Source organism: Ovis aries, chromosome 24, assembly GCF_016772045.2.
Source record: "Ovis aries strain OAR_USU_Benz2616 breed Rambouillet chromosome 24, ARS-UI_Ramb_v3.0, whole genome shotgun sequence".
Taxonomy (NCBI): Eukaryota; Metazoa; Chordata; class Mammalia; order Artiodactyla; family Bovidae; genus Ovis; species Ovis aries.
The window spans coordinates 25,783,491-25,800,427 of record NC_056077.1 but is presented as its reverse complement, the minus strand read 5'-3'; the positions used below and the strand labels follow the sequence as shown (position 1 = coordinate 25,800,427).

Here is a 16,937-nt window from a genome sequence, read left to right as displayed (position 1 = left end):
AAAACCATAGCTTTGACTAGACGGACCTTTGTTGGCAAAGTAATGTCTCTGCTTTTTAATATGCTGTCTAGGTTTGTCATAGCTTTTCTTCCAAGCAGCAAGTGTCTTTTAATTTCATGGCTGCAGTCACCATCTGCAGTGATTTGGAGCCCCCCAAAATAAAGTCTCTCACTGTTTCCATTGTTTCCCCATCTGTTTGCCATGAAGTGATGGGACCAGATGCCATGATCTTCGTTTTCTGAATGTCGAGTTTTAAGCCAACTTTTTCACTCTTCTCTTTCACTTTCATCAAGAGGCTTGTTAGTTCTTCTTTGCATTTTGCCAAAAGGGTGGTGTCATCTGCATATCTGAGATTATTGATATTTCTCCTGGCAATCTTGATTCCACCTTGTGCTTCATCCAGCCTGGCATTTCTCATGGTGTATTCTGCATATAAGTTAAATAAGCAGTGTGACAATATACAACCTTGACATACTCCTTTACCTATTTAAAACCAGTCTGTGGTTCTATGTCCAGTTCTAATTGTTGCCTCTTGACCTGCATACAGATTTCTCAGGAGGCAGGTAAGGTGGTCTGGTATGCCCATCTCTTTAAGAATTTTCCACAGTTTGTTATGATCCAAAAACCCCTACTTAGTCATGGTGTGTGAGCCTTTTAATGTACTGTTGGATTAGGTTTGCTAATTTGTTGAGAATTCCTGCACATATATTCATCAGTGATACTGGCCTGTGATTTTCTTTCTTTCTTCCTTCCTTTCTTTCTTTCGTGGCCTACTTGTCTAGTTTTGCTATCAGGATAATGCTGACTTCATAAAATGTTTCAAAGTTTTCCCTCCCCTTCAGTTTTTTAAAAGTGTTTGAGAAGACTAGATATTAAATCTTCTTTGAATGTTTTATAGACTTCACCAGTGAAGTTATCTGGTCCTGGTATTTTGTTTGTTGGAAGATTTTTTGATTACTGTTTCAATCTCCTTACTAGTAATTGGTCTATTTAACTCTTCTATTTCTTCATGATTCAGTCTTAGAAGATTGTTTCTAGGAATTTGTTCATTTCTTCTAGGTTGTCCAATTTATGTGTATAATTGTTCATAGTAGTCTCTTATGATCTTTTTGTATCTCTGTGGTATTAGTTGTAACTTCTCTTTCATTTCTGATTTTGTTTATTTGAGCTCTCTCTCTCTTTCTCTTTTTTTCTTGGTTAGTCTAGCTAAAGGTTTCCCAACTTCATTTGACTTTTCAAAGAATCAGCTCTTAGTTTCACTAATTTTTTTTCTATTTTATTTTAGTCTCTACTTCATTTATTTCTGCTTTGATCTTTCTTATTTCCTTCATCTACTAATTTTGGGCTTCATTTGTTCTTCTTTTTCTAGTTCCTTTAGGTGTAACATTAGGTTGTTTATTGGGGATTTTTATTTCTTGAGGCAAACCTGTAGTGCCATGAACTTCCCTCCTGGAACCACTTTTACTATATCTCACAGATTTTGGTATGTCATATTTCTTTCTTTCTTTTAAAAATTCTATTTATTTATGTTGCTGTGCACAGGTTTTCTCCAGTTGCTGTGTACGGACTTCTCACTGCAGCAGCTTCTCTTGTTGCCAAGCACATGCTCTAGGGAACATGGGCTCAGTGGTTGTGGCTCGAGGGCACTAGCATGCAGGCTCAGTAGTTGGGGTATACAGGCTAGCGTGTGTCTGTCTGGGTTCTTCTTATTCAGAGTTCTCTGGGCTTCCTGGATCTGGATGTCTGTTTCCTTCCCCAGGGGAGTTTTCAGCCACTTTTCCTTCAAATAATTTTTCATGCCCTTTCTCTTCCTCTGGGAGCCTATAATATGAATGTCATTCTTCTTGATGTTCCAAAGCTCCCTTAAAATCTCTTTATTTTTTAACATTCCTTTTTTCTTATGCTGCTCTGTCCCTGGGTGATTCTATTGCTGTGTCTTCCAGCCTGCTGATTTGTTCTTCTACCTCATCCAATATGCTGTTGAACCCCGCTAGTGCATTTCTCAGTTCAGTTATAATTTCTGCTTGATAATTTCTTACATTTTCTATCTCTTTGTTGAGGTTCTCACTGGGTTTGTCCATTCTTCTTCCAATTTCTGTGAGCATCATCTGACCATTATTTTGAACTTTCTACCAGGTAGATTATTATCTTTGTTTTGTTTAGTTCTTTTTTGGTAGTTTTGTCTTGTTCTTTTGATAGGAATATATTCCTGTTTCCCCATTTTGCCTAATTCTCAGTATTTGTTTCTATATGTTAGGTAAATCAGCTCTCTTGGCCTTGAAGGAGTGGTCTTATGTAAGAGATATCCTGTAGGGCTCAGAAATGCAATTCTGCCTGGCAACCAGAGCCAGGTGCTCAAGGAGTGTCCCCTTATGGGTTGCATGCATGCTCTTGTTGTGGCAGGGTCATGGGTGCTGCTGTGCACTGGGGGCAGGGCTAACCCCTGGAAATACAGCAATGCTGGCCCGATGGCTGCTGAGTTCTAGTGGGCAGGGTTTATCACCTAGTCAGCTGTGAGGCCTGGCTGAGGTGTAGGGGTGCGTAGGGTTCTAAGTGGGGTGTGCCTACTGGTGCTCAGACTAGAGGGAGAATTCCAAAATGACACCCATGGGCACTGGGATCAGCAAAGTAGCCTGAAATTGCAAAACTGGCTCCCTCCGGTTTCTCAGTTCCCAGGGAGCGTGCAAAATGGGTCCAGCAGATGCTTGGGGATTAATATGTGGGTCCCACTCACTTATGGTCCATGCATGTTTTAACCCAGGGTTTTTGTGCTGGTTTTCAGGTTGAGTGAATCTGTGAGTGCGCCCTTTAAAAACTAGCTTTCTATTCTCTGCAGTTCCATAGTTTGGGGTGTATTCTTCATTGGTTTTTAAAGCCAGATGTTTGGGGGGCTCATCTCTCATGTGCAGGATCCAGGAATTGGGGTGCCTAATGCTCAAATTCCTTAATCCTCAGAGAAAGTAACAGTACCTGTGTAATCCTTGCATCTGCAGAATGTCATGGTTGGGGTGTGGTTTTTTTCCTTAGTGAGATCATCTCTCTGCCTCCCTGACCCACCTTGATGCTGTCCTTTTACCCTTTACTGTGGAGACTTTGTTCATCCAGCTTTCAGGTCCTTTTCAGGGGGAATTATTTCACATGCAATTGTGGTTTTGTTGCGTGCATGGGAGGAGGTGAGTGGGATCTTCATATGCCACTATTTTGAACCTTCCATCTTACCCTGCTTTCTTACCTCACATTTTCTTTTTTTAATTCATTAATTCATTTTTGGCTGCACTGGGTCTTCACTGCTGTGCATGGGCTTTCTCTAGTTAATGGCGAATGAGGGATGCTCTCTGGTCGCAGGGTGCAGGCTTCTCATTGCAGTGACTTCTCTTGTCGCGACTCGCAGGCTCCAGTAGTTCTGGTGCACAGGTTTAATTGCCCTGCGACATGTGGAATCTTCCCAGAGCAGGGATCGAACCCATGTCCTCTGCATTGGCGGGTGGATTCTTAACCACTGGACCACCAGGGAAATCCCCACATTTTTTTTATCTGTAAAATGGCGCTGATATGAGAATTAAATGAGCCCATTTGAGTAATATGCACAGATGCCCAGCCTGGTTTACTGCAAACATGCCATGCATCTAGCCATTGCAATTCTTTTTTATCATCATTCCTCCCACACACTGCAGGAGACCCACCATGAGTCAGGCACCTGGGTCCCGGTGTGTGTGTGCTAAGTCGTTTCAGTCGTTTGCAACTCTTTGTGACACCCTGGAGTAGAGCTCACCAAGCTCCTCTGCCCATGTGATTCTCCAGGCAAGAATACCAGAGTGTATTGCCACGCCCTCCTCCACGGGATCTTCTTGACCCAGGGATTGAACCTGTGTCTCATTATGCCTCCTGCATTGGCAGGTGGGTTCTTTACCATTAGTGATACCTAGGAAGCCCGAGGTCCTGGGGATCCCAACACAAATAAGACACAGCATCTGCCCCCAAAGAGCTTCTTGGTCCTTTTCTTCCACTCTGCGCTCCTCCCTGAGACACAGTCTTACGGTTAAGTCTTGGCGGGATGGGCAGCACAGTCTGTAAGGCTGAGGAGTCAGAAACAGAAGCTCTGCCTGGGAGAAGGAAGCCATCTCTCACCATGGAAAGGCACTCAAGAGTCTGAGGGGACTGCTCTGCCCCAAGTGACATTGAGGGTCTGAAAGAGACCACAAACTCTCCACATTTTTAAGTGTAACTCTGGCTAAATGCAGACCTTTGGGGTCTGTCCACTAGACAAGAATGGTGCAGGTGCTAATTAATTCACTAAAAATATATGCATGGGTTTTGCATACAGCTAAACCACCATCCCATGCTGCTGCCGCTGCATCACAGAGTGCGCGTGCTGCTGCTGCCGCCGACAATAATAGCAGACAGCAGCAGCGAACAGCTGTTGTGTGTTCTTATGTGCCAGGCTCAGTGCCAAATGCTGCCCCTGTATGATCTCACTTGATCCTCCCAGCTTCTACCCCACCATGAGTTGGGTATTATCTGCCTCCTTCCACATGAGGAAATGGAGGCTCAGAGGGATTTCAGAACTTGCCCACAGTTTGGGTTGGCAGTGGGGAACCAGGATAAACGTTTGATTTCAGGGCTTGTGCTTCTATGTGGTACAGAGTGGGGATAAACCCAGAGGATCTCGAGGTGAACCCTGTCTCGGTAGGTCCAGGAGCTTTGTGGACAATAAAGGATGTAGAAGCTAGCGTTGAAATAATGGCCCCCGCTTCTGGAGCACATTCCACATGCCAGGCTCTGGTCACTATTGTGAAGCCATCGTCTCATTCATTTCTCACAATGCTGTGGGGGGAGGGCCAGTTGTGGGAGTTCATTCCCATTTCACAGATGAAGATGCTGAGGCTCAGAAAGTGCAAGTGTCCAGCTCTACAGGGCCCAGGCGAGAAGTCTCAGGTCTGCAAGTAGCAGAGTCTGAATTCAAGTGGTCTGACTCATGTTGCTCTGCTACATTCTGTCCTGGGAGCCAAATCTGAGTGCAAATATTCAGAAACCCATCTCCTTTCAGATCTCTAAGAGATAATCTACTGCAAAGTTCACAAAGCAGGTGAATCCTGCTGCCAGATGTGTGTTTTTTTTTTTTTTTTTTTTTTACCCACACAGTGGTTTAAAAATAATCTCCATCAGTGGTCAATGTTGAAAAATAAGAATATTCTACAATTTTGATCTATCTTGATAAAAGGAAAAGGGAGATCTAGCCCAAGGGCCTTATATTTCTTTTTCCTTTAATATTTGTTTATTTGGCTGCCTTTCAGTCTTAGTTGCATTATGTGGGAGCTTTCGTTGCAGCCCACAGGCTTAGTTGCTCTGTGTCATGTGGGATCTTAGTTCCCTGACCAGGAATCAAACCCATGTCCCTTGCATGGCAAGGCGGACTCTCAACCACTGGGCCACCAGGGAAGCCCTGGGCTTGTGTTTCTGAATGCCAAAAAGCCCCCTTTCGATGGGTGTGTGCCCTCCAGTTTGCCACAGTCCTCACCACTCCCTATAGTACTTCCAATTCCCAGGCAAGAATCAATTGCTATTTATCATCACACTTGCATTATTTCCCTAACAGTACAGTTAAAAATAAAGTGAGGTAATTAGAGACCAAAAGTCTCTATCAGAGGTTAGATAACAGACTAGACTGGAAAAGCCATGGTTGGCAAGAAAAATGGACAAAGGAACATATCTTGGAGCAAGTGACAAACACGCCTGTGGGTTTCACGGGTGAAGTGTGCCTTGCCCACTTCACTCACTGCTACTGCCCCTGTGGCCCCTGAGACAGGGAATCTGTGACCCTGGTTGAGAAGAACCTTCTTGTTTTGCAGTTGGGGGAACTGAGGTCCAGGGAGTAATACAGCTTCATGACAGTTAGAGCCCCTGGCTCCAGTGAGACAGACCCAGTGAGTCAGACGGATTCTGGAACTTACCTCTGCTGGCTGGCTGGCCGTCACCATGACTGAGGCTGAGGGCATCCCTCCTCAGGCCCCTCCTCCCGCTGGCAGGCTGCTCCCTGTTGGGGGGCTGGTTAAAGATGTCAAAGTCATCACCGTGGACTGTGGGGGTTGTTCTCTGAGCTCTCTCAGCGGCGATGACATTCCAGCTGTTCACCCGCCCTTGCTCACGTCGGGGGCCTTTATCCCTGGCCTCGGACCCTCCAGGCCCCTTGCCAATGACATCGTCTGATGGAAGCTCTTCTCTCCAGTCCAGTGGCTTCTCTGGACTCAGCCAGAGGGGTTTCAACTTCGGGCCTCCCGGCTTCCTGCCTTTCCCCACGGGAGAAGGTTGTAACCAGGATGGGGTTTTCCCTGGTGGCTCAGAGACTTTTCTGCCCGTAAGGTTTTCCAGCTGTTGGAGCAGTGAGAGCTCCTGGTCAGGAGGAGGAGGGCACTCCACAGGGGAGGAGTGGGGAGGACCACTGGGCTCGCCACCCGTCGAGGATGGGGCAGCTAAAATGCTGAGCTCCTCCTCTAACTGGGACAAACTGTCTTTCACGCCTTTGGGAGAATTCATCCTTCCAACAAATGAATTTCCTTGTGAAGAAACCTTCACATCCTCTCCTGCTCCAGCTGGCTGCGAGTGACTGGCGTGGAGCTCCTCATGCCCCTCGGTTCCAGGCGTCTTGCGGACACCTCCGCTTTCTTTGGAGAGGGCAGCATCGCTCTTTTCCATCCTCTCATCCTGCAGCCCCACCAGGATGCTCTGCGGGGCCTCGCCACCTCCTTTGTCTAACTTGCCGTCAAAGATGAGTTTTTTGTTGACATAAAGCTTCACGTTCTTAGCCCCGATGTCAAAGTCCTAAAAACACAAAATTTCACAAAATGAAGGTGCGCCACATTGTACTGATGTATCAAGTTTTCAAAGCAGCCGATGAGGGACTTCCCTGGTGATGCACTGTTTAAGAAGCTGCCTACCAATGCCAGGGTCATGGGTTTGATCCTCGATCTGGGAAGATTCCACATATGGTGGGGCAACTAAGCCCATGTGGACAAGGACTGAAGCCTGCCTGCCTAGAGCCTGTGCTCTGCATCAAGGGAAGCCACTGCAGTGAGAAGCCCACGCACAGCTAGAGTCACCCCCTCTTGCCGCAACTAGAGAAAGTCCACTGTGCATCAGTGAAAACCCAGTGCAGCCAAAACAAAAAAAAAAGTAGCAGATGAAAAAGAGGAATGTGGGATGCTAAAAACATGAGCTTTCTGAGACCACAGCACTAGGGCTGTTAAATCAGGCCCTGTCTCATTTTGGCGCAAAGGGTTCCATACGCTATAAATCAAAGGCCTTTCACAAAGAGGAGCCTCTGTCGCCATCTTTGTCATCATTACCTCCTTCTGGGACACGGGTAATAGCCTGCTAATTGGTCTGCCTGCTTCCTGTCTCTTGCTCCTTCATCCTCAGCTTCACATTGCCACCATAGTTAATTTCCTACAAGAGCTGGATCTGGCCCCATCACGTCCCTTTGTGAAATCCTTCATGTGTTTTCGCCACATATAGTTCCTTAAAGCATGGGTCCTGGGCCTCCTGCACCAGAAAAGCTGGGCAGGCACATAAAATGCAGACATCCTAGGTCCCAGGGGATCCATATTTTGGGGGCTCTGAAAGCAGAGCCTGAGACAAGGATTTGAGTGCAGGTAGCTTATGGGCAGCTGCTCCTTTGAGGGAGAGTCAGGTAGGGCAGGTGAGAATGCAAAAAGGTTTTCAGGCTGGTCACTGCTGTGGGCAACGGGGGCTCCCTCCAGCTAGGACACTGTGAGCGACCTGCAGAAAGAATCTCAGGAATGTCCCTCCAAAGGTGGGGGGTTGGACATTTATCCACTGACCCCCTTCCCTGTGGTTGACGGCTGCCCCAGGGGGCACTGATGCCCTGCCACGTCCACAGGTTGAGCCCTCTGGTGGCTTTGGGGAAAGGACCCAAGCAGCAAGGCTGAGAGCCTGGAGGCACTGGGGGTGGTGCTCAGTTGGCATGCCCAGTAACTGGCTCAACTCACTGCAGCCACAATCAGAGGGGAGCCCAGAGGATGCAGTGTGGGCACTTCACTTGTGACGGATAATCCAGATGGTTTCTTTGCACACAGAAGCTGAAGGATGCCAGGCATGTGAGAGGAACTCTGAACCCCTGGTAAAGAACCCAGCTGCAGTGAGGGAGACCTGGGTTTGATCCTGGGTTGGGAAGATCCTCTGGAGAACGGAAAGGCTACCTACTCCAGCATTCTGGCCTGGAGAATTCCATGGACTGTATAGTCCATAGGGTCGCAAAGAGTCGGACACAGCTGAGCGACTTTCACTTTCACTTTCAGCATGACAAAAAATGACCTTCATAAGAGGGTCCCTGCCTGGTCTTCTCTCTTCCCCTCCCCTAGCACGTGTGCCCCACATCAGGCCACAGTGCTTCACACTTAAAATCAAATCACACCTTCTACTACTCCCCTATTTGGTCATTCTTTTTTTACACAAAAACAGTTTTAATAAACAGCTCTCTTGAGGAATGTAATACCTACCTCATACAGTAAACTGGACATATTTAAAGTGTACAACTTAATGGATAAAGAAGATGTGCTAGAAGTATATATATAATGGAATATTAGTCATAAAAAAGAATGAAGTAATGCCATTTGCAGCAACATGGATGGACCCAGAGAATATTATACAAAGTGAAGTGAGACAGAGAAAGACAAATATCATATGATATCATCCACATGTGGAATCTACAAAAAAGACACACATGAACTTATCTGCAAAACAGAAACAGACCCAGAGACTTAGAAAACAAACTTACATTTACCAAATGGGAAAAGAGCGATGGAAGGATAAATTCGGAGCTTGAGATTAGCAGATACACACAACTATCTATGAAATAGATAACCAACAAGGATCTACTTAAAGCACAGAGGACTACATTCAATATTTTGTAATAACCTGTAAGTGAAAAGAATCTGAAAAAGGATATAAACATATATAATCTTTTATGTATATATATATATATTTGAACCACTGTGCTTTACACCTGAAACTAAAACAACACTGTAAATCAACAATACTTCATTTAAAAAGAAATAGTAAAGCACAACTTAGACAGCAAGGAGATCAAACCAGTCAATCCTAAAGGAAACCAACCCTGAATATTCATTGGAAGGACTGATGCTGAAGCTGAAGCTTCAATACTTTGGCCACCTCATGCAAAGAGCTGACCCACTGGAAAAGACCTGGATGCCAGGAAAGACTAAAGGCAGGAGGAGAAGGGGGCAACAGAGGATGAGATAGTTGGATGGCTTCATCGACTCAGTGGGCGTAAGTCTGAGGAAGATCCGGGAGATACTGAAGGACAGGGAAGCCTGTAGTGCTGCAGTCCATGGGGTCGTAAAGAGTTGGACACAACCGAGCAACTGAACAACAAATACAACTTGTTAAGTTTTAACACATATACACCCATGATCATTACCCAGAGGCTTCCTCATACCCCTTCAAATTCCCTTCCACCCCGCCCCTAGGCAACCACTCACCAGCCTTCTGTCACTACAGATTAGTTTGCATTTTCTAGAATTTTTATACAAAAGGAGTCACACACCATGACCTCCATGGGGCCTGGGGGTCTGGTTTCTTTCCCCCAGCATAATATCTCCGAGATTCATCCATGTTGCTGATGTGAAGAGTTTTATGCCTTCTTATTGCTGAGGAGCAGTCTATCCTGGGGTGCCCCACAGTCTGTCTATCCATCCACCTTCACAGCAAACTCTGGGAGGCTGCACCTCCCTCCAGCTGGCCTTTGCCTCCTCTCCTCTACATGAACCCACCCTGCCAAGCATGCCAGTAACTGGGATGATAACCATCATCCTTGTTCTCTGGATGATTCTGATTGGTTCTTGTCCTGGTCCATCACTCACAGGGCCCTCCTCTCACTCTCAAGGGTGCCCTGGTTTGGACAACCAGTTTTAGGGTCCAGCAGGTGACCAGACACACTGGGAAGTTCTCAGTCCTTAGGCGGGTTATCCCCCTGCTTCCTGTTCTCACAGCAGCCCAGGCTCCCTGCTGCTCCTTGACTGACTGGGTGGGTCCTGGGCCTCCTGATTTTCCTGTGTTCTCTCACTAGGTGGTCCCACTCAGGCCCAAGGCCCTAAATTTCATCCTTGCACTGGTGACTCCCAACTATTTAATTTATTTTACTGGAGTATAGTTGATTTACAATGTTGTATTAGTTTCAGGTATACAGCAAAGTGATTCAGTTTATATATATATATATTTTTGCCAGATTCTTTTGCATTATGTTTTATTGCAAAATATTAAATATAGTTCTCTGTGCTATACAGTGGGCCCTGTTGTTTGTCTGTTTTATATATAGTAGTTTGTACCTGTTAATCCTAAACTCCTAATTCATCCTTTCCGACTCCCTTTCCCCTTTGGTAACCACAAGCTTGTTTTCTATGCTCATGAGTCTGTTTCCGTTTGGTGAATAAATGCATTTGGATCACTTTTTAGATTCCACGTAAGTGATACCATATGATGTTTGTCTTTCTCTTGACTTTACTTTGGCCTTCCCCAGTGGCTCAGCAATAAGGAATCCACCTGCACTGCAGGAGACATGGAGACATGGGTTCGATCCCTGAGTTGGGAAGATCCCTTGGAGGAGGAAATGGCAATCCACTCCAATATTCTTGCCCAGAAAATCCCATGGACAGAGGAGCCTGGGGGCTATAGCCCATGGGATTGCAAAAGAGTCAGTCATGACAGAGTGAGTGAATCACAACAAAGGTTTCACTTCACTTAGTATGAAAATCTCCAAGTCCATCCATATGGCTGCAACTGGCATTAGTTCATTCTTTTTATGGCTGAGCAGTATTCCCTTGTGAGTGTGGTGGTTTAGTTACTAAGCCATGTCAGACTCCTGTGACCACATGGACTGTAGCCTGACAGGCTCCTCTGTTCATGGAATTCTTCAGGCAAGAACACTGGAGTGGGTTGCCATTTCCTTCTCCAATGCATGAAAGTGAAAAGTGAAATCAAAGCTGCTCAGTCGTGCCGACTCTTAGCGACCCCATGGACTGCAGCCCACCAGGCTCCTCGGTCCATGGGGTTTTCCAGGCAAGAGTACTGGAGTGGGGCTCCATTGCTTTCTCCTATATATGACATATATATACATATATATATATATATTTTTTTTTTTCCTTAATCCAGTCCTCTGTCAAAGGACATTTAGGTTGCTTCTATATCTTGGCTAATGTAAACAGTGCTGTGTGGACACTGGACTCCTGACTGTTCTAATCTCCAATTCAGGCCTCTCCATCAGGGCCCAGTGACCACGTGACTATTCCTCCTGCATATCTAACAAGGATCTCAACCTTAATGAGCCCCGAACAGAATGATCAATTCACTTTTCCCAAACCTCATCTTCATCCATCTTGAAAATGGTTCCTTCATTCAACCAGCTGCCCCAAACCTAGGAGTCCTTGAGCCCTCTTGCTCTTTCACACACATGTCCAGTTCATCAGAAGCTCCCATGGTTCCACCTCCCAAACCTCTCCCTAATCTGACCTCTTCTTCCCAGATGGCCCCTGCCTCCTAGCCCAGGCCACCACCATCTCTCCCAGAGACAACAACGGTAGCCTCCTAATTGGTCTCCGTGTTTCCACTCTGCACCGTCACGCACCCGCCCCCAACACACCCCAGCACACACATTTCATTTTCGGCAGCCAGTCCTCCTTAAAAAGCAGCTTAAATCACTAGGGGATTTCTGAGTGGTCCAGTGGTTAGGACTCTGCACGTCCACTGCAGGGGCCCCGGGTTCAATTCCTGGTCAGGGATCTAGGACACCACATTCTGTGTGGTGTGTCTGGAAAACAGAACAAAACACCCACGACAAAAACAAATCAGATCATGCTTAAAACCACCCCATAATTTCCTATCACTCTGAGAATACATGCCAGCTCCCTTCAGGAGCCAACATAGCCTGTGTGATGTGGTCCCAGGATGACCTCTCTCCCCTTCCGTTCCCCCTCCCAGCACACCACTCCACTTGCGGCTCCGTGATTCTGTGGAGCTCAAGGCCACCTCGGGACCTGGGCAACTGCCTGGCACGTTCTGCCCCCAGAGACCTGCAAGCCTGGCTCCTCCTTGTCTTCAAAGAGATGGTGCTGCTCTCCCTCAGGCAGCCCCCGCCCTATCCAATCCCCTTTCTAGCCCATGGTCCTGTTCTATTTTCTTCCTGTCTCTGACATGGACTTGTTCATCAGCTTTCTAATTTATTTACTGGCTCCCCCACTCAAAGTTAGGGCTGCCCTGATGGCTCAAGTGGTAAAAAAAAAAATCTGCCTGCAAGCCAGGAGACCTGGGTTTGATCCCTAGGTCAGGAAGATCCTTGCAGGAGGAAATGGCAACTCACTCTAGTATTCTTGCCTGGGAAACCCCATGGACAGAGGAGCCTGGTGGCAAACAGTCCATGCGGTTGCAAAGAGCTGGCCATGACTGAGCACGCCCACACACACACTCAAACTTAAGTTCCAGGGGCTTCCCTGGTGGCTCAGTGGTAAAGAATCCGCCTGCCAATGCAGGAGACATGGGTTCAATGCCTGACCCAGGAAGACCCCAGGTATCGTGAAGCATCTAAGCCCATATGCCACAACTACCGAATCTGTGCTTTAGAGCCTGACAGCTGCAACTACTGAAGCCCACGCACCGCAGAGCCCACGGGCCACAACGCCAGAAGCCACCACAGCTAGAGAGGAGCCCCTGCTTGCCACACTGGAGAAAAGCCCTCACCGCAATGAAGACCTGCCGCAGCCACAATTAAACAATAGACAAACAAGCTCGAGACAGCAGAGGTGCTACCGGTCTCATCCAAGGGCCCAGCAAGTACCTGGCACACAGTCTTTGCTCAGCCGTCATTTTGGAATTACCAACGAATCAACACAGCCACTTTTCTCCCCAGATAGCGCTGCTCCCTAACAATCCTCGGAGAACAAGCCTGATCAGAAAAATGGCAGCCTGTGGGTTTCAACCCCAGACCGTGTTCTGTCTTGCTTTGGCTTCTGATCTACTCTTGGGATGTGAGAGCAGAGACTCCCAGAGGTGTCCATGTAGACTCATTTCCCCCCTTTTGCCTTCCTGAAAGCCAGGCAGGGAAGCTCTAACTTAAATTCCTAGCTCACTGAGCTATTGCTCTGAAGGCTTCCGGAGCAATCTGGGATGAGAACCGTCAAGCCCGTGTTAGACGACAGGAATCCGGCTTCAGTTGTCCAGTTGCGGGATGGCAGGCTGCTATTTGCAGCCTGTCAGAAAAGCTGATTCTCAGAGCACCCTTTTTCATGTTTATATGGATGTGTTCTCTGTTTAGCGGAGGTGCAGAGCAAGCGCGTGCTGTGAATTAATCAGGAAATAGCTACTGGAGAAGGACAGCCCGGGGAGCTTCCTGTTACTAGTTCCGCAAAATTACCGCCGTGGAAACATCTGGAGAAGACACGCTGTCACTGAAAGAGGTGGGGGGAGGGGGTGGGAAGCACGCTTTTCAGTCCCATAGTCACGAGGTGGGTATCCTGGATCCCATCGGGAGATGCCTGGTCTCCACAATGGGCTCTCTGACCATCCGCAAACCATCTAGAGCCCCTCCTGATCTCAGCTCTCTCCAAGAAGCCTGGCCGAGGGACTTCCTTGGTGGTCCAAGGGTTAGGAATCCACCTTGCAATGCAAGGGATGTGGGTTCAATCCCTGGTTGGGGAGCTAAGCTCTCGCATGTCAAAACTAAGCCTGTGTGTTGCCACTACTGAGCCTCATGGCCGCAGCTAGGGAGCCTGTGGGCCACAACGAAAGATCCCACGTGAGGCAGTGAAGATCCCAGCATGTCACAGCTAAGACCCAAGGCAGCCAAATAAATACATAAAATAAAAAGAAGCCTGGCTGAGTGGGGATAGAGAGTGGGGAGCAGGCTGGAGCAGGGTGTGACTGCCAGTGCTCACAGGACTGGACAGATAGGAGAGAGAAGAAGGTTAGGTTTGAAACCAGAGGGAGTGGTGGGGGTCCTGGGGAACTGAGAGGCTCATGCCCCCTGCCTGATGGTGTTTAAATCTGCCAAAGTTCCAACATTCTCCAGATCAAACAAGCCATTTGTCAGATTCTGTAGGTGAATCTGATCCAAGCAACACCAGGGTGGGATCCCGGGCGGGGAACAGCATCTGGGGGTGCCGAGTGTGAAACATGAAAGGCCACACGCATTGTCCCATGCTGTCCTTCAAACTACTCCCCAGGGTGGGCCTTAGGGCCCCTCTGACAGATGAAGAAACTGAGGCTCAGCCTTCCCTAAGGCCACACAGCTGGTGCACAGACAGCCGCTCTTGCTGCGCCCGTCTCCTACTGCCAGCTCTCTCTGGGTCAAGCCGGACCCGGAGAAGGCCTTGGTCTCGGTTGTGCCTGCCTGGCCACTGGCAGAATCGCCTGCTTTGGGTGCACTCTGAGCTCCTACTTCTATTTTTCAAATTAGTCCTCATGGACCAAGAGTCTCACACTCCCATCCCGACTCCTCCTCACTCCCCAGAGGCAATTGACATGGGTGCTGGCGGGGGGCGGGGCATGCCCACGCTCCTGTCCTTGCAGACTTTTCCTACGTATTTATGTTCACATCGATGCAACCGTCACAGCTCAAGCATGTGGTCGGAAGCCATCTGAGATACACTGCTGTGTCGTGGCGAAGACGGGATTGAGATTTTGCAGGTCTGTACTCGTCGGCATCCCCTCAGTGAAGCTCTGGATGAAGGGTGCCTTTGGGAATAAATCCAGGCGAAAATCCTCTTGCTGCTAAAGAACGAGCCTGCTTCTTCCTTCCAACTAGAGGGCTCTAGTCCTATTTCCTCCTTTGCCTTGGCTTCCAAGAATTCCAGGTGAAATTCCATCCTGCTGATGACCTTACCCTCGAGAATCATTTGTGTGTGTGTGTGTGTGTATTTGTTCCCTTGGTACTCATATTTTCTTCCTCGTTTAACTAGAGTTATTGCTATGTCCTTTGTTGATGCTGCCTCAAGCCCCTTTTGCAATGCATTTTCAAAAGGACACAAACTCTGTGGCTGGCACGTGGTGGAGGGGAGCACCGTTCCTTGTTCAAAAAAGGGCTTTACCCTTTGTTCCAGCTGCCCAGAACCAATCACGTTGGGACTATAATGCATTTGAACCCAACAATATTAATATCATTTTGATCTAAGTGATTGAATTGACTCAGTAAGGCCACGTTCCTCCTTGGCCCTGGGGTCGAATGACATGTCTCTTCCAATGAGCACACGAATTGCTCAGGGAAGATTGATGGCGGATCGGTTTCATCATGACAACAACCCTAGCAGAGGCGGGGGCTCTTGTGCTCATAAAACGCTTTGCCTAGACACTAATACCTGGCCCTGAGCACAGGCAGCAAAGCCTGAGGGAAATCATTTGGAGCAGAGCATTGGCTAGGCCCACCCGCCAGATGCCAGGGAGGGTCCACTGCGGGTCCCCAACCTCTGGGATCTAACGCCTGATGATCTGAGGTGGGGCTGATGTTAATAATAATAGAAATAAAGTGCACAATAAATGTAATGTGTTTGAATCATCCTGAAACCTAGCCCCACCCCCTGACCCCCCGTCTGTGGACAAGCTGTCTTTCAGGAAACTGGTCCCTGGTGCCAAAAAGGTTGGAGACTGCAGCTTTAAGGCAAAGCCTTCATTGGTATGGGTGCATGACTGGAGTCAAACCAGCTGTGTGCCTCTGGACCTCACTGGGCACAACCCAGGCAGCCCCCCAGCCCAGCTGTTCTGTCTCCTGCTGAGTGCCCGCGCTGGCCCCAATGCACAAGGAGAAGACGAGCTTCCATCCTTCACTGCTGTCTTTGCCCGGGGTGCTGGGTCCCGAACAGGAGGGGCCAAAGGGCTGTGGGATGATTGGGAGGCTTTCTGGGGATGGGGGCCTTTGGGGAGTGAGCCGCTGCAGCCCAGAGAGCCATCATGCAGGCTTCAGGACCCGGCTCAGGAGCTGACTCTCTGGGAAGCCCCCGGCCTTCCCCATCTGCCCCACCTGCCTCTTCAGGTTGGGTCAAGGGTCCTCCTCTGGGCTCTCAGAGCTGAGTGTGCACCGGGACTCTCACGCCAAAGACCTTGTGGTCCCATGTGCAAACCTGTCCTCACCAGGATGGAGGCCTTCAAGGATGGGGAAACGGGCCTATTCCTATCTGTCTTAAGACCAGGCTCTGAGAACTGAAGTTGCCCCCTCCTGGAGCACTTGAACTAGAATGCTTTACTGGGGATGAGATCTCAATGACCTTTCGTCTGTCCCTTGGGAGGAAGACCAATGAAAACCCTTCTTTGTGACACAGTAACTTGATGAAGATGGTGGGGCTTGAGACACTTTACAAGCTACAGATAACCTACTACAAGCCAGGCTGGGAGCCAATGACTGACACCCACCCCACCTCCAAAGTCACAGAGGAGGAAGGACGGGGATGGGACGTGACAGACAGGGTCACTAACTGGAGCCCCTACGGCTGATCCTGGGCTTGTTCGGCCCATAGAGGAGTTAAATGTTCAGAACCAGCTGATGCTGTCCAAAAACTGAGAGTGTTCACATAACAGTGTGCCTTTCTGGCTTCTCTTAAAAATTTAGGCCATCTGGCAGGACGGAGCCAGGGCAGGGATAGCTGCCCTAGGCAGGTCCTGGCTCACTAGGGACCACAGTGCCCCTCTATTGAAAGGCAGGGCCAGGTGGTGCGTACCAGACTGCCTGGGAGTCATGTGACCACCAGCAAGCTGTTCTGTGCCTCAGTTTCCCCATATGTAGGATAGAGCTGACCACCATAGTACCCATCTCACTGCAGTTCGGAATAAACGAGCTGATATATGTAAAGTCGTTTCAATGCTGCCTGGCACATAATACATGCTCAAGAAGCTGCCATCATTGTCTTGTATCCAACCTGCTG

General features: G+C 48.3%; 1 protein-coding gene across 5 annotated transcripts in view; it reads right to left on the bottom strand.

The window, feature by feature from the left end:
* The window catches only part of KATNIP (katanin interacting protein), a 233,456-nt gene that overhangs the window by 41,942 nt on the left and 174,577 nt on the right, over window positions 1-16,937 (bottom strand). For all 5 annotated transcript variants that reach the window (XM_060406218.1, XM_060406217.1, XM_060406216.1 and 2 more), the window contains one exon: window positions 5,952-6,819. In XM_060406218.1, coding sequence (XP_060262201.1) covers window positions 5,952-6,819 — 868 coding nt within the window. The remainder of the gene's footprint in view (window positions 1-5,951; window positions 6,820-16,937) is intronic.